The sequence below is a fragment of the Pseudonaja textilis genome, chromosome Z (assembly GCF_049901715.1).
Source record: "Pseudonaja textilis isolate UNSWEBS1 chromosome Z, rPseTex1.2, whole genome shotgun sequence".
NCBI classification, from domain to species: Eukaryota; Metazoa; Chordata; class Lepidosauria; order Squamata; family Elapidae; genus Pseudonaja; species Pseudonaja textilis.
Genome location: NC_142008.1, coordinates 4,586,564 through 4,612,902, shown reverse-complemented (window position 1 = coordinate 4,612,902; position 26,339 = coordinate 4,586,564). Strand labels below are relative to the sequence as shown.

The following is a 26,339-nucleotide window of genomic DNA, read 5'->3' as shown; positions in this document are numbered from 1 at the left end:
TTCCTCCAGGAAATTAAAGTCACTACATTATATACAGGGGTGATTTTGATCACCAAAGTACATGAGAACCATAGAGCAAATTAACATCAAAAAGAAAAATTGAACCATTTTCTTTTCCTGTATCCTGAGATATTCCCCACTGATCTCAAGATTAAGTTGAAGGATTAATATGACGTTATTCTGGCTACAATACAAGGAGCCCGTTACTACCTTTAAAGTCTCCACGACTTGGAGTTTATCAGGCTATTTGAAGGACTGTCTCTGCTCTATTACATCCACCTACCCACCAGGATGAGAAGTCAGGGCATGTTATGGGTCCTATTGATTAGGGAGGGACATCTGGTAGGACCACAAAAAAGACCCTTCTCGGTGGTGGCCCCTTCTTTAAGGAATGCCATTCTCCCTGAGGTACGGTTGGCTCCCACACTGTTGTACCCCACTGAGGAGAATGGGGGTTGAATTCATGGGGTTGTTTTTTTTAATTATCAGGTGGGTTTTTTAAATGCTGTAAGCTTCCCGGAGTCATTTAAGTGTCAGTTGGGTGGCTATATAAATTTACTTAACAAATAATACATAAATAATAAATACATTTGACCATCTGCTCACGCGCTGTTTCACCAGAAGCATTTTTAACGGTATTGGCACTTTACGCTAAGCAGTGTTTTGCTTAAACCAGCCACACGTAGCTTTTGCAGAGACCTGGTGGTGCAGTGGTTAGAATGCAGTATGGCAGGATAACTCTGCCGATTGCCAGCAATTCAATCCTGACTGGATCAAGGTTGACTCAGCCTTCTGTCCCTCCGAGATTGGTAAAATGAGGAGCCAGATTGTTGGAGGCAATAGGCTGACTCTGTAAACCGCTTCGAGAGGGCTGTGAAATGCTATATAAGTCTAAGGGCTATTGCTATTTTAATCAACATCCCCTCTAAGTGGAGTGCAATATCCTGCACATATCTGATTAGTCCTTGACTTATGGCCACAATTGAACCCAAAATTTCTGTTGTGACATTTAGTAAGTGAGTTTTGTCCCATTTTACAACCTTTGTTGTCACAGTTGTTAAGTGAGTCACTGTGTCAGGGCTCCAACAAATCCACCCTCATTCAAATCATAAGTCTCTAGCCATATCTCTCAGAGTAAAAAAAAGAGATTTATTAGGAGTGACCATGTCAGCGTTAGCTGGGTGCGGCCGACACTAAAATGCATCCTTCCTTTCCCCTTTGACCCTAATCTTCCCCCCACCCCCTGGATGTATATTCTCCAATGGGACACATTCATAGCCAAGAGTCATCAATCGTGTTCTCCAGTAATAATCTTGAGCGCCAACTGGTTTGGTCTGCCAAGGAGATTATCTGAAGCATTTAAGGAATGCACTGCTTTCTCCCACTCCCTTTCTGCTAGCAACTAAAAAGACCAAAGAGGTATTTTTTAGTGGACACACTTCAGTTGTAACTCAGTAACACAGCTGTTGAGTGAATCTGGCTTCCCCATTGACTTTGCTTATCAGAAAGTCGCAAAAGGGAATCACATAATCCTGAGACACTGCAACCGTCATAAATACAAGTCAGTTGCCAAGCGTCTGCTTTTTTGATGATATGGCCATGAGGCTACCCCAATGACAGTAAGTGTGAAAAATGGTCCTACTCATAACTCACACTTTTCAGTGCCGTCTCATCTATGAATGATCATTGAATGAACTTCCGTAGGCCAAGGATTACTTGAATAATATTTGCGTTTTTTCCCCTCCCCCAAAAGCCCGTGAACATGATCAGAGAGAAGACGTGAGGAAGAAAGGGGCACTGGGGGGGAACCAAACATCTCCAGGCCCTCAAAAGATGGGGATGGCCTCCTATGGGAGCAGGAATCTGCTAGCAGACTGGAACCTTTGATTGCCTTTGATGGGACTCACATCCACTTCAATGGGGCCAGGTCTAGGGGGAAGAATTCACCAATCTTCTTCTGCCTGGAACTCCAGAAAGTTGGAGAACCAAAAGAAAGTCTCAGGATAAAGCTACTTCTGACAATGTTTAACTATTTGTTGGGTGTTTATCCTGCCTTTGTTACTCCATAGGTAGCATGAGGCTATAAAATACAATAATACCCCTGCCTCCTCCTATTTTCCCAAAAACAATTCGGTGAGGTGAGTTGGGCTGCAAAAGAACAACTGGCCAAAAGTCACCCAGCCAGCTTTCATGCCTAAGGTGGGACTAAAACTTACTGTCACCTAGTGATGGTCCTGAAATCATCCAGCCGGCTTTCAGGCCAAAGGCAGGACTAGAACTTACCGTCTCCTATTGATTATTCCAAAATCATTGATGCCAAAGGCAGGACTAAAACTCCCAGTTTCCTGGTGATTGGCCCAAAGTCCTCAAGCCAGCTTTCATGCCTCAGGCAGGACTAGAACTGACCATCTCCTGGTTTCTCACCTGATGCCTTAACCTTTCGATCAAACTTTCTCTTTCTGTTCCCAATAAGCTTCCCCTGCTCACTACCCCTGGCCCCAAGGTGACTTAGAACAATCCAGTCCCTGCTCAGAAACATCACGACGTATGCATTTACTACTTCCCTGGCTAACACTACTGACAATCCATTATCCACGTTTGCAACCTCTTGAATTGTCCAAATTTGACGGAAAGCCATGGAAATTTGGCGGTCTGCCTTTGTGGGAGGTCCAGATTTCGTGGTGCTGATGCAACCCTGTGATCAAAGCTCCAGCTATGCTTTGTGCATTGGGTTGCACATTAAGAACAGCAGGAGCTTCAGTTGTCGTGTCCCAGCCATTATCCTAAATTTTATGTCCTTACCTGGGAATACCTCTTGATGTCAGCCCTACAAAGGCATAAGGCATCATCTATTCAATTGGGTCCAATTCTTTGGCGATTCGATCGGCCTGGTCTTTCCACATCTTGCAATCTTGCAATGCTTTCTTTGAGTTTTTCTATGGTCTGGCTGGGGTCAGTTTTGATGGTATCCAGCTACCATGTTCTTTGATAGCCTATTTTCCTTTTACAGGTAGTCTTCCACTTATGATCACAATTGAGCCCAAAGCTTTCTGTTGTTAAGACAGTTAAGTGAATTTTTCCCCATTTTATAGCCATTCTTGCCACAGATTTTAAGTGAATCACTGCAGTTAAATTAGTAACAGGTTGTGATGTGAACCTGACTTCCTCATTGACTTTTCTTGCAAAAGAACCTCAGCCATGTGACACAGCCGCGGTCATAAGTATGAACCAGTTGCCAAGCACCTGAATTTTGATCACATGATCCTGGGGATGCTACAAGGGTTGTAAGTGTGAGAAACAGGCATAGATCTTTTTTTTTCAGTACTGTTGCAACTTTGAGTGGTCACTAAACAAATTATTGTAAGTCAAGGACTAAATGCACCATTAATTCTTCTAAGCATAATTGCTTTCTCCAGTGGATTCCCCTCCGTGAGGTGGCCTGTGCTGGTTAGACAGTATATAGTTTAGGAATGAGAGCTGCCCCCCTTAAGGGAATACTTCATGGCAAATGTAGTTCACTTTCATGCCCCTACGCTCCTGTGGGACAGCTGTTAAACACTACAAAGGCTTCCCTGCAAAGTTAATTTATTGGATTTATTAGGCATCCTCAAAGTACAACTCACAGTTATGTTGAGATTCATCTAATGTCCAATCTTTGCCTCAATAGTTGCCTCCCTAGGGTGAAAAAATGATTGTCTCCATCCCATAACATTATAGCAAAGGACATCTCCCCTTCGATGCTGGGTTCAGGTAAGAATGCCCAAAAAACTCCCCCAGCCCAACCAGAGAACAATTCAGTGACCAATCAGGATTGCAGATGTGACCACATGACATGAACTACATGTCACATGAGGTATTAACTACATTTCCCATGAAGCATTCCCTTAAGGGTGCAGCTCTCATTTATAAAGTAACTACTTATATACCAGTGGTGGGATTCAAAAAAAATTGCTACCAGTTCTGTGTGCATGGCTTGGTGGGCGTGGCATGTCTTGGTGTGGGCATGGCAGGGGAAGGACACTGTAAAATCTACATTCCCTCCCCACCCCACTAACCTGCTTTCCAGCTCCGTTTTCCTGTGCAGGGCATCCAAAGAAAACCCAGCCAATCAACTGGGACTCAATGGGAGGCAGAGAAGAGATGGGGGCGGGGCCAGTCAGAGGCGGGATTTGCTGGTTCTCCAAACTACTCAAAATTTCCGCTACCGGTTCTTCAGAACTGGTCAGAACCAGCTGTATACCATCTCTGGTATATACACATGGCCAAAATAAGTGAAATGTGATTTTTCCTACATGGTGAACATGACTAAATGCTATAAAGTCTTTGACTTACAATCCGTTTCTTAGCTATTTTTTGAAGTTACGACAGACCCTAGAAAGGGGGTTTACAATTCGGATTCAAAGTTCCAGTGTTCAAATTCCTCTCCCCATATCCATGATTTGAGCATTTTGCAACCGGCCCCCATTTATATAGGAAGTCCTCAACTTACCATCCCAATTGAACCCTAAATTTCTCTTATTAAGTGGGATATTTGTTAATTTTCCCTCTTTTATGACCTTTCTTGCCAGAGTCATTAAGTGAATCACTGTAGTTGTTAAGTGAGGAACAAGGATGTTAAGTGAATTTGGCTTCCCCATTGACATTATATCACACATTATTATTATTTTTCTGGAAACCAGCATTTACTTCCTGTTTCTGGGTGGGGGGGCAAACACCCCATAGCAAATAATGGATTCATTTAGCGACTGTCACTTTATGACCCCCGCATTCACTTAACAACTGCTGCAAAAAAAATTTTTTGCATAAAATTGGGCGAGTTCATGCAATGACTCATTATATGACGATCACAATTGATGGCCAAAGCCTTGGCACAAATAAGGTAATGAGTTGAGGATTTCCTGTACAGGTCAGGATCTCTTTTAGGGTAATAGTTGAAAAAACAGAATTTTGCAAACCTGAATGTGTTTCTCCCTCCCTCCCTAGGAACTAGGAGGGCCTGAGATGGATTCCCAAGTTACTTTCGCGACCTGGGTTCAATCCCGTCTTATTTGAACATTGCCTTGGTATTTCCTGTCCTTGTTATAGCAACTCAATTTTTCCATAAATTGAGTCACTACAACTGATGAGTCAGTGATTCTAAATTTGGTTGTTCTGGAAGACATTTCATTACCCATCTAAGTAACATCATCAGTGCAAATAGATGTGGGGTTTGCTTCCTGTTTATGTATAGTAAATTTGCCCAGCCGGTTTTGGTCGAGGTGCAATTTCTGCCCTATTCTTAATAGATCAACCCGATAAAAATTACAGTCACTTTATTGAATATCTGGGCTTGCTCCTGCCTTCTTGTTTCAGGTAGAACCACAGGAAATATGTGCACTATGTTGCGTGCCAGTCAACCCAACACAGCGCCTGCTTATCCAAAATATTCCTATGCACCAGATGTGTTTCTGCTGCCAGCATTGTAGAAGGAATCTAAGGTGAGTCACGAAATTTTAAAACTGGCATCCTCATTAGTCTCATAGCCAACTTTTTGTGTATGTGTGGGAGAATTATAGAAGTAGTCCTCAAGTTACAACGGCAGTTGGGACTGGAATTTTCATTGCCAAGCGATACAATTGTAGTGTTTGAGGTCATGTGACCACGTCGGTTAGCAATAGCAAATCCCAGCAGGCCCGATATAATGCCAGGATTATGTGGGTCATTAAATGAGGACCTCACATGATTGCAACATGGGAAGAGACAAGAATCCCAGGCCAAGCAACCTAGTGGATGAAGAATTGTGGTTAAGAGCTATGGGCAGGTGCTACTGAGTGCAGGCTTTTTGGTGAAAAAAGTGGCATGAACTCAGACTTCCTGCTGGCTTCCCCATTGACTTTGTTTGACAGAAGGCTTCACAGAACATCAGAAATTGTGATTAAGTGACCATGATTCATGGTGACATTGCAATTGCAAGCCATGCACCAAACTCTTGATTTGCAATCAATGCAAACATGGGATGCTGCACTGGATGGGACCACTAGTAAGTCTCCTCATTTATCATCACTGTAACTTTAGATAGTGGCTAACTGTGCAGTTACAATATGAGGACTACTACCTAGAAGGTAGGAGACGGTGAATTCTAGTCCTGCCTCAGCCATGTAAGCTGACTGGGGGATTTTGAGTCAATCACCAGGAGACCTGAGTTCTAGCCTCATCTTACCCATCAAAACCAGCATGGGTGACTTTGACCCAATCACTAGCCGTCTGTGAGTTCTAGTCCCGCCCTAGCCAGGTAAGCCAACTGGGGGACTTTGGACCAATCACCATGAAAACCAGCTGGATAATATTACTGGAAGACTGAGTTTTAGTCCTATCTTAGATATAAAAGCCAGCTGAATGACTTTGGGCTAGTCCCTTTCTCTCAGCCCAATTCACAAGGATAGGAAGGAAAATGGGAGAAGAATGGGAGGAAAATTATTATATATGTTTACCACCTTTAATTATTTACACACAAAAAGAAGAAGAAGAAAGCTGGGGTATGAATGAATAACTAAAATGATTGCTGACCTCACTGATACGATTGGAGTGGGAACTGACCATGATATGTTTTGTCCATTTTTTAAAGTATTTAGAAGAATTTCCTCAACTTCTTTTAAAGAGATGTAGAGTCAAGTTATGGTGTCAACTTTTTCAAACAGAAAGATCATAATCCGTGTCAGTAGTAAAACTGGGTTTGCAAACCAACTGTAGAATCAGAAGATGGAAACTGGTTAACGTTCAAAGCTAGTAAATCCTTCAGGGGCCTTGTTATTTTTTTCACCTGCGGGTATTTAGATCATATAAAAACACTCCAAGAAACACAGAAGGTTATTGATGAAGTAAATGTCTATGAAAATTCACAGTCATTTAGGACATAGTGATATCGAAAATGTTTTTTTATTATTTTTGAAAAAGCAACTGGGCTGTTTATTTTTTTCTTCCTTAAAAAAAAAATCACATCAGTTGCCTTTCCAAAAATAAAAATCACTTTTGATATAGATAACATACTTATTCCTTGTCTGCCCAGTAAACTGCATATTCTTCTCCTTGCTATGGTATTCTTGCTTCAAATGATGCTATTTAAGCTGTCAAAATAATAGAAATAATTATGTATCTCCATGTGTGTTTTGCAGCATGCTCAACTATGCAGTCTTCCAAGGAGCTTTCTACTGCAAAGTTTGTTCCAAGCTGGTTGCTGAAGTTAGAGGAAAAAGAGGCCCCAACTCCACCCTCAGCCCAAACCATCAGCAGCTTCCACTGAAAGGCACCCAGTCAAATCCAAGACAAGAATCTCAAACGAAGAGTGGCTCCGCTGGAAGGATTTTGGCTCGAGAGAAAATGCCAAAGAGACCTTCCGATTTACATCTCCAGGGTAACCAGAGTGATAAGGTGACCTCACAAGGCAAGCCAAAAGCCCTCTGCTCACCTTTAAAGAAAGATGCTAAAAGTTATACTGGCAGAAAACATGAGCAATATGGAATAAAAGAAACACAAGATTCTACAGTGATTCTGCGTAGTCCCCAAAGGTCAGATAGGAGTTATTACAAGACCTGGGAAGATAATTTCATACCAGAAAGTTTGGGGGAACAGAAGAGCCAACTTCCCAGAGTCATTGGCCCAAAATGTAGGGACCGAGTTTTGCACTGGATTAAAAAAGGACATGGAAATCAAGAACTGGGAGCACTGGAAAATAGACAATTGTTTGTGGATGAAGGAATTGTAGGAGTTCAAGTAGGAAAAACAGGGCCCAGCCTATTAGAAAAGGCCAGGAGATTCCAAACTAGCACCTCTGGAGTTGAAAGAAGCACTTCCAAGGTGACCTCTTTATCACTGAACCTTGCAAGGTCTTCACTCGGTGGTACATTTCTATCTTCTGAAGGAGCACTTAGACATACTACAGTGACACCTGCAGCCACAACACGAGGTGCTCCTCAACTTGCAAAAGATTGTTTCCAAGGTGATCTCCAACCTGGTGGAGATTCCTCCTGGAAGGTCACCTCTGATGGAAAGAATCCAAGGCAGGTGGTCAAACCTCTTCCTAAAATCAGGACAACGTTACCAGGTTTGGTGCCACCTCTGGAGCAGAGATCAAAGAAGAAACTTCAAAAAGCCAGCCAGAAAAATACACCGGACACGCTAGAAAGTAAAGATGCAGAAGAACCAAGTGATGGCACCATGGTATCAATGCAAAATGAGGAACCCTCCCAATCAAAGCCTGAAGGTTTGGTATCTTCTCCTGGCCATGAGGAAAAGAAGAACAATCATAGCAAGAAGACTTTCAACGTGGATCCAGTGAAGCCCTGCCTGGAAACTAACCAGGAACCAAAACCATCTTGGATGACCAGGAATGAGTTCCTTGAAGAAGAGACTGAAATATTGCAACCTGAAAAACGACCAAGTATGGACGACCAACTCTCTCCTGAAACCCTCCCTTTAAGCAAAGAAGATAAAAAGGATGAAATGCACCCAAGAGCAATCTCAGACAAGTTTGCGACTCTAACGTGCTTTCCTGTGTCTCTGGACACTGGAGCTAAAGGTAGAACCAGTTCTTCAGCCAAAGCTGGGAACATAGAAGATGGTGACTCATTACCCAGCTTACAAGCAGATGATGTTGAAAACGGGGAAGTTCTACCCAGAAATAGCCTACAAGAACATGCTACTTTGATCTGCAACCCAGAACCTACTCCTGAAATCACAAACACAAATGGAAAGCTGCAAGCAAACGCCAGCAGTGGACTTCACCTAGAACTTGCATTCCAAGAAGACACCTCTAGAGATATCAGTTTTCTGCCTTCTGCCAAAGATCCAGAAATACTGCCTTCCTGTGAAGTCCTAGATTTGATAGAAAAAGAGGAGACAGGACACGTAACGATGGAAACCAAAGCTCAACACGAAAGTGTCCCGGCGACAAATCAAGATATTACAGCGGAGCCTTCCAAAAAACAATCGTTAAAAAAACAAAACAATCCTTTTGCTCAGTTTTTTGCACCCAAAACACAAAGAAGTATTCCCAGCCAAAAGCCAATTTCAGGAACCAAGAAAGCAGCCAAGACTCATTCTGCTTTGCTCACCCTGTTTGGACATTCAGATAGTAAAGACAAAAGTCAAAAGGAAAAGCCAAGAAAAGAGTTAGGAGAACTTTCGGGAAAAGTAGATTTACAACCTACACATTTCTTAAGCCTATCCAAACCTGATTTTTCCAAGAAAGATGAGAACTCCGGAATGGCTCTCAAGACAAGGAATTCAGAGGCAGACCCACAAGATTCAAAGGAAAGTCATGGAATTGGCTCAAAAGGAAATCAAAATAGGAATTCTCCACCCCTGGACAGTGTTAATACAGTTTTTTTGGACCTTGGAAGAGAGATTTCAACTACCACACAAATGCAGCCTAGATCAAAGCCCCTTGACGTTCTGAGGCAATCAAATATAAATGCAGAACATACAGTGGAGGACCCTGAAAAATCATTAGCGTTAACTAGTTTTCAGAGTTGTGTGGCGTCTACAGAGAACGCGTCACAGTATTCTGCCAATACTTTGGTGGAGACAAGTGTTTCTTGCAGAAATGTTATTTCTGAGCAGGAATCGAACGATGTGGACAGTCAAGATTTAGAGATAAAGGCAAGAAATGTTTCATTATTGCACCCTTTGGCAAAAGATGAAACTCAGGCATTGGATGAGGAGATTGGGGTCCCTGATATGGTTTCATCCTTTAAGGGGATGGAAGAATCAGCAAGCACAGAGAAGGAAAATGCAGAATCCTCTTCTGGATCAGATACAGAATTTGTACACGTGAAAGATCATTTTTGCTCAGAAAACTTTCTGGGGATCAGCCATCCACAGTTTGCAGAGTTGGAGCCAATCATGGTGATCAGAGAGGACAGCCTTAGGAACAATCAACCTCCAGAAAGTGGAAATTTCCAGGCACTGGAGTCGGATTCAGATAATCCTTTTAAACCAACTCTGCACATTGAAGAAGCCGCTAATGAGAATTACTCCATTAAAGAAAATCATTTCCACCCTGTGCTTATTCCAGCTCAATCCATGCCTGAGCTACTTCGAGACACCCTCCAGAGCAAGGCTACAGAAAGGTCACATAAAAGTCCGCCAGAGGACAAAATTCAAGTGTTAGAGAGTAGACATCCACAAGAACAATTGCAATAACCTTTGACACCCAGTGCTTACAGAGTTCCAACTGAGACTTAGTGTGTTTTAAGAACAACTTGAGTTAAATCTAAACCAAATTGATGAAGCACCCTTCTTGTTCGTGCTCCTGTAGACACCCAAACACACATATCACTTACTACTATTTGTTTAGTGCCGTTCGAAGTTACAACAGCACTGAAAAAAGGGACTTACGGCAGGTCCTCACATTTATGACACCATGGTCTCCTGATCAAAAGTTGGGCGCTTGACAACTTGGTTGTGTTTATGATGATTGCAGTGGTTTTTTTTTTGCCAGAGTTATGTGATCTCCACAGGTGACCTTCCGACCCAGCTTGCAACAAGCAAAGTCAATAGACAAGGCAAGATTCGTTGAATAACTGCATGTTTCACTTAACAACTGCAGTTATTTGCTTAACAACCACGGTAAAAGAAAATTGAAAAATCGAACACAACTATCTTAACAGCCTCTTCTTTAGGGCAAAAAACAATCTTGCGCACAACTGCAGCCGCAAATAGAGAATTATCTGCATAACCATAAATTTTTGCCAGAACTTCCTTCCGGAAATTATAGGAGAACATGCATGTATTTGGTGCATGTATTTCTGTTGGAGTTATCCCTCTTGGTGGCTTATGGCTCAATGCTAAACCCAACAGAAATCAAACCAAGGTAATAGAAAAAATACAGGTAGCCCTTGACTCAGGCCTGCAATTGAGGCTGCTGCTAAGCAAGATAGTTGTTAACTGGTTTTTACCGCATGTCACGACCTTTCTTGCCACCGTTGTTAACTGCAGTTGTTGAGTTAGTAACATGGTTGTTAAGCGAAATCTGGCTTCCCCATTGACTTCGCTTGTCAGATGGTCGCAAAAGGGGACGCAAGATCCTGCGCCATTGCAAGCCTCATATATGTGAGTCCATGGCCAAACCTCTGAATTTTGATCACCTGAACTTGGGGACATTACAATGGTCGTAAGTGGGAAGAATGGTCATTCAGTGCCATTGTAACTTGGAATAGTCATTAAACGAACTGTTGTAAGCCAAGGACTACCTGTACTGACATAACTTGGAACTGTCATTAAACAAGTGATCATATATCCAGGGCTACCTCTATATTTTAATCCTCACTTTGCCCCAATAGCATGATAGGTGGTGACATTAAATAAAAACTAGTCTAACTACCTGTCTCTTAAAATCTCACTTATGTTATCCTCACTCCTTCTTAGCCCGTGAAAACCTGAAAAAGATTGACGGAAAGCAAAGGTTATTTAGACTTCTGCCCAACCGCGGATCGCTTCATCTCTTTCGGTTGTTTTAACTCTTTATAAGGTAGGGAAAGAAACCCTGAACAGTCATTATTTTGCAGAAAGGAAATTGCTTTTACTCACCCCAGGGAAACACACTATCATTTCAATTTCCTCCTTTTTCCCTGAGGATAAAATAAAAATGAAAAGTGGGGTCAATTAAAACCAAGACATGATTGTATGCTGAGAAACTAGGGATGATATGTCTCCCTCCATCCTGCCTTATTAGACCCAGAGAAAAAAAGCGAATATATCGGTCATAATTCTATATACACAGAGGATGCAGTTTTCTGTCTCCCCAGCGTCCTTAGGGGAGATGCTGTTGGGGGTTTATACAGTTATTTTCCCTTTACAGCTAGTCCTCGACTTACAACAGTTCAATAAGTGACTGTTCAAAGTTACCACCGCACTGGTAAAAAGTGACTTATGCCCCTTTTTCACGCACACACAATGATTGCAGCATCCCCCATGGTCCTTTGATCAAAATTCATACACTTGGCATCTGACTCATATTTATAACAGTTGCAGTGTCCCGGGGTCATGTGAACAACTTTTGCGATCTTCTGAGAAGATTCACTTAACAACCTTGTGACCAACTGAACATTTGCAGTGATTCGCTTAGCAACGGTGGCGAGAAATGGGTCAAAATTCATTTAACAGCTGTCTCACTTAGCAAGAGAAATGTCGGGCTCAGTTGTGGTTGTAAGTCGAATTTGAAACCTGAAAGACAGCCAAGATTGTTTATAAGTGGGTCGATCAGTTAAAAATTGCTGGGCCAAATAGCGTACGTCGTACCTATGCTATTTCGCTCCAGGAAACGGTGCAGGGCTGGATGGAAGAAAATCCCACAAAGCAATTTTAATATTGATTTTATTGTTCTTTTTCTTTTTTTAATTGATCCTTTCCTTTTCCCCCTCTTTTTCTGATTTTCCCCCCTTCCTCCCTTTTTCTTCCTTTTCTACCACTTTTGATTTTTAGCAATAACCGTATATCAAAAACATTATGGGTAGCGTTTTATAGAGATTGCTAGTGATTTCTTATAATGAATGAATGAACTGAGCTTTGTAAATTTAACAAATAAATGAGGAAAGGATGAAACTTCAAATGTTATCATACTTACAAAAGCTTTGGCCATTTAATGATGCTTAATCTTTTATCCACAGTGTTCCTTTCATCTTCTTCTTTTGTATAAGTGTTCATTCTCTTTATTTCAATGCTTTAATAAATGAATTATTTGAAGAAGAAGAAAACTCCTCCTCCAGATATTGATTTTAAGGAAGAATCCGTGTCTTTTATATTGTTCATTGACTCCTTTTATTTCATCTGTGTCTTCTGTGCTTTTTTCCCCACATCCTAGTAGGGGTGTCTGCAGGGATAGAGGCAAAAAAGTCAAAATGGAGGCCACGGCATGAATTCAAATCCTGTCTTTGGGGTGGGAGTGAAAACTGTGGTCACCATCTGAACTTTTTTTTAACCCTAGCCTTGCAAAACCCTAGAAAGAAGAATGGAAAGAGAGAAAAATAACTCCAGCATTATTCTGTCACTAAGTGAATAAGTTCGTTAGTGACCATTCAGTTAAAATGGCACGGAGAAAAGGGACTGACATTTCACACTTAACAACCATTGTGGTATCCCCAGAGTCCCATGATCCAAATTCAGACGCTTGGCAACTGGTTCATATTTATGACGGTTGCAGTGTCCCGGGGATCACTTGATCCCCTTTTGTGACCTTCTGGCAAGCAAAGTCAAATGGGAGAAGCCAGGTTCACTTAACAACTTAACAACTGCAGTGATTCACTTAACAACTGTTGCAGGAAAGGTTGCAAAAGTGGGCAAAACTCACTTAACAAATGTTTCACTTAGGAATATAAATGCTGGGCTCAATTGTGGTTGTAATTCGAGGACTACTATACTCAGCATTCTCCTCCAAATGTTGTGTCAGATCCCTGACTGAGCATCCCCAAACATTCATTTTTTGCACCAGCCCATTTGCTGCAAATCTTGGTCTTGCAAGATTCCTCCTCCTGCTTCACCTGTATTGTGTTGCCATCTACACTGTGATCACGAATCAAGGTCATGTGAAGTGTTAATAACACTTTATAAGGCCTTGGTAAGGCCACTCTTGGAATACTGCATCCAGTTTTGGTCACCACGATATAAAAAAGATATTGAGACTCTAGAAAGAATGCAGAGAAGAGCAAGAAAGAGGATTTAGGAGACTGGAAGCTAAAACACACGAAGAACGCGTGCGGGAAATGGTTATGTCTATTTTAATGAAAAGAAGGACCAGGGGAGACATGATAGCAGTGCTCCAATATCTCAGGGGCTGCCCCAAAGAAGAGGCAGTCAAGCTATTCTCCAAAGCACCTGAAGGCAGGACAAGAAGTGATGGGTGGAAACTAATCAAGGAGAGAAGCAACTTAGAACTAAGGAGAAATTTCCTAAAAGTGAGAAATAATTAACCAGTGGAACAATTTGCCTCCAGAAGTTTTGGAAGTTTTGAAGAAGAGATTGGAGAACCCTTTGTCTGGGTTTCCTGCCTAAGCAGGGGTTGGACTATAAGACCTCCAAGGTCCCTTCCAACTCTGTTCTTCTATTCTAAATTAACATCAGAGATGCCCAACCAGCTCATCCTTCTCTCCTCTATATCCAAAAGTTTCTTCCTTTTTGCAGGCTATTTATTATTATTATTATTATTATTATTATTATTATTATTATTATTATTATTATTATTATTATTATTATTTCATTATTATTATTATTTGCAGCTGGAATGCTGCTCTTTCAATTTGGCAGCCATCTTCAGGGTCTGTATGGGATTCTCTACCAGGCCGCATTCTCCCTAGTGTGCAATTCACTTTCTGCTGACTCTCCAAAACAAATCATTTGCTTTCCCTTCTTCTCTTTAAGCTTTAAAAATTTTAAACCTTTCCCGTCAAGAAATATTCTGCAACAATCCCAGAGGCAGAAGTCCAAGGTTTTTAAAACAGGATATGCAGACATTGGTAAGTTGCATAGTTGGTTCTCTAACGGATAACAGATAATTAGGGTTGGGAGGGACCTTGTAGCCCAACCCCAAGCAGGAGATCCTACACCAACAATCAATTGGTTGATTGTTCTCACTGTCAGAAAGTTTCTCTTTATTTCCAGATTAAATCTCTCCTTGTTCAGTTTCCATCCATTATTCCTTGCCTGGCCTACAGGGGCTTTAGAAAATAGCTGCAGCCCCTCAGATATTGGAAGGCTGCTCTCCTGTCTCCCCTGGTCCTTCTCTTCCCTAGACTAGCCAGGCCCAGTTCCTGCAACCGTTCATCGTAAGTTTGAGCCTCCAGCCCCTTCATCATCCTGGTTGCTCTTCTCTGCACTTTTCTAGAATCTCAAAATCTTTTTCATGGTGTGGTGACCAAAACTGGATGCGGTACTCTAGGTGTGGCCTTACTAAGGCTTTACAGAGTGGTATTAATACTTCCCTTGATCTTGACTGTATCCCTCTGTTAATACAACTTAGGATTGCATTAGCTTTTTTGGCTGCTGCTGCACACGGCTGGCTCCTATTTAGCTGGTTGTCCACTAAGACTCCAAGATCCCTCTCCCAGTTACTGCTATTGAGCCTGGTTTCACCCAGTTTATATGTGTACTTTTGGTTTCTCTTGCCTAGGTGTAGGACTTTTCTCTACATTGAATTTCATTTTGTTAGATACAGCCCAGTGTTATAGTCTGTCAAGATCCATCTGGATCTAATCTGGAGCTCTTTCCCTCTTCCCCCAAACCAGTGTCTCTGTCACCCTGTAAAATGTAGCTGCAATCTTTGAAAACAGCTGAATGACCAGTCTAAAAGGGTGAGGGATGTACAGGAAATCCTCGACTTACAACAGCTCATTTAGGGACCATTCAAAGTTACAACACCACTGGAAAAAAAGACCATTTTTCACATTTATGACCATTGTGGCACCCCAATGGTCATGTGAATCAAAATTCAGATGTTTGGCAACTATTTCATATTTATGATGCTCACAATATCCTGGTGTCGTCTGAACCCCTTTTAAAACCTTCTCACAAGCAAAGCCAACGGGGAAGCCAGTTCCACTTAACAACCATGTTACTAAATTAACTGCAGTGATTCACTTAACAGGGGTGTCAAGAAAGTCCATAAAATGGGGCAAACAACGAATGTCTCATTTAGCAATAGAAATGTTGGGCTCAATGATGGTCATAAGTCAAGGACTACCTGTCCAAGACTGCCTTGTTGACTGAGCACATTGCATCCATGTCTTCTGCTCACCTAAAAGCTGTCAGCAAAGTTGCCTTAAGGTTCTCTTCCCTCAATGTATGCGTACAAATAATCCTCAGTCCCAAAGGTGTTTTTTTCAAGAGGCAACTGGGCTTACTTTGTTTTTCCTTGAAGATGTGTCGCTTCTCATACAAGAAGCTTCTTCAGTTTTGAGTAGATTCACAATCAGTCTGAACTGATGAGGCTTCTTGGATGAGAAGTGAAATGTCTTCAAGGAAAAAGCAAGAAAATCCAGTTGCTTCTTGAAAAAACAAAGCACCTTTGGGATAACCATGATCTAGAACCTCCACAAACCAACATTCTTCAGCATGTGACTATAACTGGAACCAGAGTAGAGGTGGGTATTCAGCAGGTTCTGACCAGTTCTGGAAAACTGGTAGTGGAAATTTTGAGTAGTCTGGAGAACTGGCAAATCCACCTCCAACTGGCCCCGCCAACCCCATCTCTTCTCTGCCTCCCAGCTGATTGGCTGGGTCTTCTTTGGTTGCCCTGCACAGGAGAACAGAGCTGGAAAGTAGGTTAATGAGGTGGGGAGGGAAGGTTTTTTTTGCAGTAACCTTCCCCTGCCACGCCCACCAAGCCATGCCCACAGAAAGGGTAATTTTTTTTTTTTTTAATCCCACCACTGAACCAGAACTTCTGTCACCAAGCAATACAGTCATTAGGTGAGTCACCGTGTGATTGTGCTTGACTTGACTCTTTTTTTAACCAGGTTAAATAAAATACCTTCCTATGTTGATACTGCATGTCAGAAGCCTCCTGGGAAGGTTACGATGGCAATAACAGGGCCTTGCCCCCTCCCCTATTCCCAGATGCTAAATCTGTCATAAAAGCCAGTTGCCAAGCATCCAAACCACAATAATCTGACTGTAAGGAAATTGCAATGGCCCTAAATGGCCAAGGTGCTTTTTAAAAGGGAACTGGACGTCCTTGGGTGTGGTGTTTTTTTTTTTTTAATCTTGAAATCTCAGGCTGAAGAAGCTTGGAGACTTTTAAGAAGAGTTTGGATAGCCATTTTTCTGAAATGGGACCAGGTTTTCTGCCTGCGTAGAGAGTTGGACTAGAAGACCTTCAATGTTTTTTTTTAATTTATTTATTTTATTTAGTCAAACAATTATTAGATAACAGGTATAAGTATAAACATAGTTATGAATACATGGATACATATAAGAAAAATAAAAGAAACAGTAGGACAGGGACGGTAGGCATGTTGGTGCGCTTATGCACACCCCCTACAGATCTCTTAGGAAAGGGGTGAGGTCAATAGTAGACAGTCTAAGGTTAAAGTTTTTGGGGTTTGGGGAAGAAACCACAGAGTCAGGTAGAGTATTCCAGACATTGACCACTCTGTTGCTGAAGTCGTATTTCCTGCAATCAAGTTTGGTGCAATTAACCTTGAGTTTGTATCTATTGTGTGCTCTTGTGTTGTTATGGTTGAAGCTGAAGCATTCAGCACAGGACATTGCAATGTATGATTTTATATACTATACTTAGATCAGACCGAAGACAGCGTAGTTCTAGATTTTCTAGGTCTAGAATTTCAAGTCTGGTGGCATAAGCTACTCTGCAACGAGTAGAGGAGTGGAGAACTTCCAACCTCTGTTATTCTCTGAAGCTTCTTGGATAAGAAACAAAATGTTTAACACAAAACACAAAAGGCCAATTGCCTTTTGAAAAGCAACTTTGGGACAACTGTGAACTTTGGGACAACTGTGAAGTTTGGAAAGGCGCTTTTTGAAGTTTGAAAACCATGGGAGTTTGCAAAGCACTGTTGGAATAACTTCAGCAGTTGTGGGTACTCCCTCACTGGAAGCTTTCAAAGAGAGATCAGATAATCATTTGTCTGAAAGGATATAGGGCCTTGTGCTCAAGCAGGGGTTGGTCTAGAGAACCTCTGAGGTCCCTTCTAACTCTGTTATTCAATGTTGTTTGTTCTGTGACCTGGGTGATTTGAGAATCTCCATAGACATCCTAAGTGCCAGTAAGTCAGGTTTTCCAGCATCATGGTAACTTTGAACAATCACTAAAAGAGCATCCTAAGTTGAGAATTACCTGTATACATCCATGCATGTCCTTCAACCACATCCATACACAGATTTGGCAGGGTCAGTATAATCCTGCCAGCCAATCATGTTCTAGGATGTTCCGATTGCTTCAAGGTGTCTTGAAACCAAATATAAAATTATTCTGATCCACTGAATTTCCAACCCCAAGTGACTACCAGGTAATGCAGTATTTTAATAAATAGAAAATTTAAAAGAAAAGCAATAGGCAGCAACGATTTTTGTCATGCAGTTTTATTGATATGCAGATACAAAGAAATTAAAGTCATCATCTAATCCCTGGAAGGTGGTTGTAGCTCATTAGTCCAAGGTTATGTGCACCCCAAATCTAAATAATACCCCCAATGTGAAAACATTATGTCAATGTTATAACTGTGACTAGAATAATTCTGAATAGGATACAAAATTTCTTACATTTATAATCAGCAAAAATAGATTATGTAACAAACCAAGTTAGTAAAACCAAGTTTGTAAAATACAAAACTCAATAAACTTATTGGTTCTACACATAGCTTCTCCTGACCGTTGGTTCACATGGGACTTCGTCTTCTTCAATCATGATTGCCACTTGACAATCAGCGTAAATTGTTGGGATTCTAAAAAGAACAAACAGGAAGTTGAAGTCCACCCATTTAAAAAAGGGGGCAAAGACTGAGAAACACAGCAGTAGACAGACATCATAAATCTTTGGAATAGTTGCCATCTTCAAGAAAGTTGGACTCTTCACTTGAATGTTTCTTTCTCTTTTTCTCTGTCCCAAAAGTGCTTTTTCAAAAGGCAACTGGACTTTGCTTTTCTTTGAGAACATTTTGTTTCTTATCTGAGAAGCTTCAGAGAATAACAAAATAACAGAAGGAAGGAAGAAGGGAGAAGGAGGAGGAGCAGCAGGTTCTTGGATGAGAAACAAAAACGAAAGAAGTCCAGTTGCTTCGCGAAAAAGCACCTTTGGGACAACCATTACCACATTGACTAATATGGTAAGCCATCCAGGGGGTTGAAAGTTTAGCAGTCATATAAATTCGAGAAACAAATTTAATAAACTCACTCTTGGACTGGTGCAGGTGCAGGTGCAGGTGCAGGTGCAGGATCAGGATCAGGATCAGGATCAGGATCAGGATCAGGCTCAGGCTCAGCTATCAGATCCTGAAGATCTTTGTTGCATGTCTCAGGAAGGAAAAAGCATAATATTCCTGCAATCAGCGCTAAACTTCCACAGGTAAACATAGGAATAGCAAGGTGGTATTTGGCCAAAATGCCAAGCAAAGGCGCAAGGATGCCTGCAACTCGAGCAAACGTAGAACAGAAGCCAAGGCCGAATTGTCTGGTGGAGGAAATAGAATAAAAGAAATTGAGTCACTCAACCTTACTATACTAAAAAGTTTTCAAAAAGAATTGAGAAGCAAACATGAACTTCTTCTCTGCTGGGAATCCTAAAAGCTGAAGTCCACATAACTTAAAAGTTGCCAAGTTTGAAAAACAGGGCTAACAATTAAATTATGTATTGCATTTATTTTAAGATTGGGGAAGGCACATGTCTTGGTTATTTTGTTGTTTGTTGTTTTGTGCTGCCCAGTTACAATGCTTGATCCGGATGTCTTTATAAACCAAGTTAGTAAGTAAATAAACAATATAAATAGATAAATAATCTCTTTACCTGACAACGGTGGGAAATATCTCAGCAGAAAACAGGTAGGTGGTTGAAAAAGCAGCAGCCATGGAAGATTTTCCAATCACAGCTAACACAGTCACAATCAGAGGGTATTCTGGTGTGGGAGGGAAACAATGAGGACAGAGCACAGAAGATCCAATATGAGAGGTTACAAACATTTGAAAGTTTCAAACCTGGGATCTAAGTTCACACAAATCCATGAGTGGGGTTAGGCTGTGACCCTTGCAGGAGAAAGTTTTAGTCATTTACTGAATTCCTGCACTAATCAGGAAGGTTTTAGTCACCCATGAGGTGCCACCGAGGAGAAAATATAAAATTGGAAAACATAAATTAAGAATTGGAGTCAAGGCCTGCATTTTTCACTTTTCCTCTTGAAAGGGCTCTAATGCTGAAAAAGATGGAAGGGAAAAACCCTATGTGATTGCTAAGAGTAAAAAAAAAACAACTTTTATGGCACCCAAGCAACCAATCCTGGTAAAATTAAACCACTCACAATCTATTGAACTCCCAAGATAAACCTTTGCTGTTTTGGGGTTCCTCAAATATCTAATGTACCTTTGGGCAACACGGAGATCATCACACACACGATTCCGCCCAGGACTAGCCAAGTGGACTGACACTTCTTCCTTCCGATCCATTGAAGCAGAAAAATGGAGAGGATGCGAGATGGGATCTCCACTGCTCCAAAGATGAGCTGGGTTAAGTAGATGTTCAGGCCAAAATCGCCAACGTGAAAACTCACTTCATAATACACCAAACTGTCCACAAACCTAACCAGAGGACAAGGTTCCTCTGAGAAGTTGCATTAGTTTTCATGTACGTTACATTGAAAATGCACCTGCTTTGTGCGGCTTTTAAAAAATGCCCTTTAAAGTAGACTTACCATATCCAGGCCATGATCAAAGTCATATTCCTCAGGTACGATTTCTTGAAAAGGTCTAGGATACATTTACTTGGCACCTTCCTTTCTGGAGCCAACTGGAATGACCACAAAATGAGAGGCAAAACATGAGTCAAATTCCACAGTTACTGTCTTGTAAATATATCCTGGTTGCCAAGCTCCCAAATTTTGGTTAGGATGCTATGACCGTCTTAAGTGCTAGTGAGCAAGTCCATGTTTTCAGAGTTGCTGTAACTTTGAAGAGTGACTACACCAAAGGTTTCCAAACTTGGCTATGCTGGCTGGAGAAGGGAGCTGGTCCCTAAGTCTTAAAGTTGCCAAGTTTGGAGACTTCTGGCACTACATGAATGGCGTGGAGGAATATCTGTGCACTTGTTGGATAAAAATGCAGGTTTATAGCCTTGTTTTTGTAAAGCTGGGCAGAAGTTTTAGTCATCATGGCTATATAAAAGGAAGCAGGGAGAACAAAAGCCAGAAATTTTGTCCAAAAGATCCCTCCAGGGAGAAAAAGGTAAGGACCCAAATAAGGGGCTGGGACTAGAAGTTATAGCATCGGAAAAAGAGCAATAAAGCCAATTTTGATCTTTTTTAAAGTGTTCTATTCTAAAATGTTCCTCAAAAAGAGCGCCACAATAATTATGCATTTGGTACCTGATCAATGACATCCTCAGATATAACTCGATTGTTGGCGGCGGCAGCTCTTAGAAGGCTATCTTTTGCTTCCTTCATCTTCTTTTTGGTTATCAGCCATCGAGCAGAACTCGGGAGGACCCTGCAACAGATAAAAAGGTAAATCAGAAGTAGAAATGGATTTGGGAAGGGTAGAAGCTGAATGGTTGTTCCCTTTGGGAATTTGAATAGTAAGAACAGCTGGATACCTTCTTGTAGGCCAGTGTTTCTTAATTTTAAGAAGCCTGAATTTCAAACCCCGCCCCCCATTCTGGCTGGGAAATTCTGGGAGTTGAAATCCAGATCTTTTAAACTGCAAATTGCCAATTACGTTCTCAACTTAGTAGTTCAAACTGACCTGAATCAAAAACATAAGTTCAAATCCCAGAATTAGATGCCCACAAAAGGCTGAAGATGCAAATTCCTTCCAGCATAAATGCAGAAGACTTACCAAGAGTAGAAAAAGACGAGAAAGGCAGGGGCCGAGACTGTGATCTGAAACAGCCGCCAATCAGGGACAAAGTATGCTATGCCAGCTAGAGCCATTTGACCCAACGCGTTGGCACAATGGATGATAATCAGTGCCTGTGGACGGTACGATGGGCCGACCCACTCTGAACCTGAAGAGAATTGGAAAACATTCAAGCCTCTTCACAAAGAAACTTTTCCCACCTACTTCCATTTTTCCATGCAGAAATCCATTCCCAACCCTGGACATTGAATGAATGACTCGTTTTACAGTCTGCAATAAAAGTTTGCCTCTGAACAACTTTACATTTTGATTCAGTAACTTCTGGGCTCTTTGTGCACCCCAGAGATCCCCAACCCCAAATGCACTCATCAGAAGGAAGGAGCAGAGTTTCTCCAAATCTTAATATACCGAGGATTTTCTGAAATCTTTTTAAAACAATAAAGTTAGGGTACATTTGTTTGAAAAGCGGAGGGTGTGATCTCTTCAGAGGCTGGATTTCTAGGACTTACTCAAGGTTGCAACACTAATGCTGATCCCAGCCAGAGCTGTTCCCACAATGAATCTCAGGGCGATGTAAACATAGAAATGGGAAGCCAGGCTGATGATACAGCCAAAGAATGCCATTATGAACAAGGCAACTAGGATGGACATGCGACTTCCAGCCCTGGAGAAAACAAGAAGACTCCATTATAATGCTCAGAATGAAAATTACACACATTTTTTTTTTAAAAAAAGTTTATTAACTGTTTTTCCTAAAGAAAAGTAAGCTGTTTTTTTCTTTTTTTATAGCAAACAAAGCCTGGGCTGGAACATCTTCAAGAAGTTGTCAAGATGGCAGCCATATAATCACGAGATGGAAGCTTAATCTTGAATATAGATACAGAAAGAGCTTCTATCCCATGGACATGGTTGCCTGCATTTTGATGGACTTTGGGACACATTACGTGAAGATGCAGGCCTGTGGAGAACTTCATAATGCTGGGGGAAAAAATGGAAGGGAAGAGGAGGAAGCCACACAAGCAGAATTGACTCATTAAATGGAGTAATGGGTGTCCTCTTGAAAAAGCTGAAGGACTAAGGTGGGGAAACAGATAACCAGATGTGCAACTTGTGTAAAAAAAAAAAAAAAAGGCAAGGGCATGGATTGCAGGCCTTGAACAAACCTGGGCTGGAGCATCTTCAAGAAGTTGTCAAGATGGCAGCCATATAATCACGAGATGGAAGCTTAATCTTGAATATAGATACAGAAAAAGCTTCTATCCCATGGACATGGTTGCCTGCATTTTGATGGACTTTGGGACACATTACGTGAAGATGCAGGCCCATGGAGAACTTCATAATGCTGGGGGAAAAAATGGAAGGGAAGAGGAGGAAGCCACACAAGCAGAATTGACTCATTAAATGGAGTAATGGGTGTCCTCTTGAAAAAGCTGAAGGACTAAGGTGGGGAAACAGATAACCAGATGTGCAACTTGTGTAAAAAAAAAAAAGGCAAGGGCATGGATTGCAGGCCTTGAACAAACCTGGGCTGGAGCGTCTTCAAGAAGTTGTCAAGATGGCAGCCATATAATCACGAGATGGAAGCTTAATCTTGAATATAGATACAGAAAAAGCTTCTATCCCATGGACATGGTTGCCTGCATTTTGATGGACTTTGGGACACATTACGTGAAGATGCAGGCCTGTGGAGAACTTCATAATGCTGGGGAAAAAAATGGAAGGGAAGAGGAGGAAGCCACACAAGCAGAATTGACTCATTAAATGGAGTAATGGATATACTCTTGAGAAAGCTGGAGGACTAAGGTGGGGAAACAGATAACCAGATGTGCAACTTGTGTAAAAAAAAAAAAAAAAGGCAAGGGCATGGATTGCAGGCCTTGAACAAACCTGGGCTGGAGCGTCTTCAAGAAGTTGTCAAGATGGCAGCCATATAATCACGAGATGGAAGCTTAATCTTGAATATAGATACAGAAAAAGCTTCTATCCCATGGACATGGTTGCCTGCATTTTGATGATGGACTTTGGGACACATTACGTGAAGATGCAGGCCCGTGGAGAACTTCATAATGCTGGGGAAAAAAAATGGAAGAGAAGAGGAGGGAGCCTCACAAGCAGAATTGACTCATTAAATGGAGTAATGGGTGTCCTCTTGAAAAAGCTGAAGGACTAAGGTGGGGAAACAGATAACCAGATGTGCAACTTGTGTAAAAAAAAAAGGCAAGGGCATGGATTGCAGGCCTTGAACAAACCGGGGCTGGAGCGTCTTCAAGAAGTTGTCAAGATGGCAGCCATATAATCACGAGATGGAAGCTTAATCTTGAATATAGATACAGAAAAAGCTTCTATCCCATGGACATGGTTGCCTGCATTTTGATGATGGACTTTGGGACACATTACGTGAAGATGCAGGCCTGTGGAGAACTTCATAATGCTGGGGAAAAAAATGGAAGGGAAGAGGAGGAAGCCACACAAGCAGAATTGACTCATTAAATGGAGTAATGGATATACTCTTGAGAAAGCTGGAGGACTAAGGTGGGGAAACAGATAACCAGATGTGCAACTTGTGTAAAAAAAAAAAAAAAAGGCAAGGGCATGGATTGCAGGCCTTGAACAAACCGGGGCTGGAGCGTCTTCAAGAAGTTGTCAAGATGGCAGCCATATAATCACGAGATGGAAGCTTAATCTTGAATATAGATACAGAAAAAGCTTCTATCCCATGGACATGGTTGCCTGCATTTGATGATGGACTTTGGGACACATTACGTGAAGATGCAGGCCCGTGGAGAACTTCATAATGCTGGGGGAAAAAAATGGAAGAGAAGAGGAGGGAGCCTCACAAGCAGAATTGACTCATTAAATGGAGTAATGGGTGTCCTCTTGAGAAAGTTGAAGGACTAAGGTGGGGAAACAGATAACCAGATGTGCAACTTGTGTAAACAACAAAAAAAAAAGGCAAGGGCATGGATTGCAGGCCTTGAACTTTTTTGTGATACCTTGCATAAACTGCTAAACCACCCCGTCAAACTCCAGCAACAGCTTCTGTGTGTGAGATATCTTACCTGTCACTCAGGGAACTGAAGATCAGCGATCCGGCCAAGAGACCACCCATAAAAATAGATTGGGATATGTCGCATAAGTCCCTCCGGTCACAGACTAGATCAAACTAAAGTGGGGGCAGGGGGGGGGGAGAGATAAAATTATGTTTAGTTAGCTTCCTTAATTCCCCAGCCACCATTCTAGAGTAACGGGAAAGCTGCAACGATTCCATCCATTGCTTTGAAGGAGATGATGCAATTGTCAAGATTTCAGGAACAGAACCATTCTGCATTTAAAAGGAACGCAGTACCAGCACGTACCTCTGTGACCAAAGTTGGAACTTTCATTGTTGGATACACCCATCCCTGTTCGCAGGTCTGTGTGGAATTGAGCCCGTATTTCATGATCGTTTCAATGTCCAAATCGACCGGAGTGAATCTAGAACATTCATCCAGAGAATCATCCGTTCTCTTGGGGATGGTCAGATTCAGCCTCTGTTGAAAAGTTAGGTTGGGGCTAATTGCCTGGATCCAGCTAGTGTTACAATAGTGAGGGACATCATTCACGCTTATAAACATTTGACCAAACATGTGAAATGGTGTTAAGAAACTAGGGATGCAGAGGAGCAACACCAAAAATTTCTGAAACGCCCCAAACTCCCCGATCATCTTCAAAACGTCTCCAAATCTTGGCATTGTCAGTTTCAATGTAGGTTGTTAAATGAGACCCTGAAATTAAAATTTAAACAAAATCAGCAACAATAAAGCAATAAGTAAGAGAAAGAGAGCGCAAGGAAGCAAGACGGAAAATGCGTGGAATTCAATTCCATAGCTATGAAATTCTAAGTCCGCTCATTTTACCGTTGCCAAAACTGAGAAGCACTGCTGCTTTAACTGGTTATCTGCGCTTTAAATTGCATGCAGTTTTTAGCATAGCCGCAAAAGCAACGCTTTTCAACCTCGGCAAAAATTTAAAGCGAGCGGACTTCAATTCCGTGGCTGTAGAATTGTAGGAACTTGTCCGCTCAAAGTTGCCACGGTTGAGAGTCGCTGCTTTAGCTTGTTGTCTGAATAAGCATCTTTAAATTAACACGCCCGACTCCTAGCACAGAACTAAGGCGGCGTTTTTAAGGGCCCGGCAACTTTGAAACAAGCGGATTTAAATTCCTCCGCTGGGGAATTCCGACCACCGAACTTTAGAGTCGCAGTTTAGAGTCGCAGAAACTGAGAAACACCGCTTTAGCTAAAAGCGGCTTGTAATTTAAAAAGTTTCAAATCAAAACGATGAAACTTTAGCGAAGAGAAAGTGGTAAAACAATTGAGCTTCATATTGGACACTAAATTGCATATTTGATAAAATATTTACACAAACGGAGATTAACCTGGTTTGTAAATTAAGATTAATTTAGTTTAAATAATTTAAGAAAGCCCCGTGTCCTTAAACTACCAGAAAACATCACTGAAAAAACAAACGGACTCCAGCAAGTGCTCAGGAATACATCATTTGCTATTGTAGAACGAACGAGTGACTAAAACATTCCCTAAAAATGTACAATAATCCAAATTTATCATTTCAGTTGACAAAGCAAGATATGAAAAAAGTCTGTGCAAAAATACAAATATTCTTAAAAGTAACATGTAAAATTTATCACAGAAAATGGTGGCAAAGACTGTATATTAGGCAGCATTTTAAAATACATTTAAAGGTATAAAGAGCAAACGGAATACAGATACTGTTAAAAAATGCTTTAAAAAGAA

At 41.5% G+C, this 26,339-nt stretch overlaps 2 protein-coding genes across 2 annotated transcripts; one reads left to right on the top strand and one right to left on the bottom strand.

Moving 5' to 3' along the window:
* The first annotated feature begins 5,356 nt into the window (after window positions 1-5,356).
* LOC113447974 (uncharacterized) lies at window positions 5,357-12,731 on the top strand. The gene is made up of 2 exons (XM_026718486.2): window positions 5,357-5,477; window positions 7,152-12,731. The coding sequence occupies exons 1-2, from the start codon at window positions 5,431-5,433 to the stop codon at window positions 10,177-10,179; spliced, it is 3,075 nt and encodes a 1,024-aa protein (XP_026574271.1). The 5' UTR covers window positions 5,357-5,430; the 3' UTR covers window positions 10,180-12,731.
* Window positions 12,732-18,876: 6,145 nt separating this feature from the next.
* Window positions 18,877-25,277, bottom strand: LOC113447983 (solute carrier family 22 member 13-like). Its single transcript, XM_026718496.1, has 9 exons — window positions 24,903-25,277; window positions 24,606-24,709; window positions 22,056-22,210; window positions 21,526-21,694; window positions 21,057-21,177; window positions 20,388-20,482; window positions 20,060-20,274; window positions 19,490-19,598; window positions 18,877-19,156 (listed from the first exon to the last, which is right to left on the bottom strand). The coding sequence occupies exons 1-9, from the start codon at window positions 25,275-25,277 to the stop codon at window positions 18,877-18,879; spliced, it is 1,623 nt and encodes a 540-aa protein (XP_026574281.1).
* Between the last annotated feature and the right edge of the window lie 1,062 nt (window positions 25,278-26,339).

What these genes read in the sequence shown, in the direction of transcription:
- LOC113447974 (XM_026718486.2), top strand. Translation starts at nt 5,431, where the DNA reads ATGCACCAGATGTGTTTCTGCTGCCAGCATTGTAGAAGGAATCTAAG. An exon ending in CATTGTAGAAGGAATCTAAG is followed by an intron (nt 5,478 to 7,151) that starts GTGAGTCACGAA and finishes TGTGTTTTGCAG; the next exon opens with CATGCTCAACTATGCAGTCT.
- LOC113447983 (XM_026718496.1), bottom strand. Translation starts at nt 25,277, where the DNA reads ATGCCAAGATTTGGAGACGTTTTGAAGATGATCGGGGAGTTTGGGGCG. An exon ending in CTGAGGATGTCATTGATCAG is followed by an intron (nt 20,483 to 21,056) that starts GTACCAAATGCA and finishes TGGTCATTCCAG; the next exon opens with TTGGCTCCAGAAAGGAAGGT. An exon ending in TTGATCATGGCCTGGATATG is followed by an intron (nt 20,275 to 20,387) that starts GTAAGTCTACTT and finishes TCCTCTGGTTAG; the next exon opens with GTTTGTGGACAGTTTGGTGT.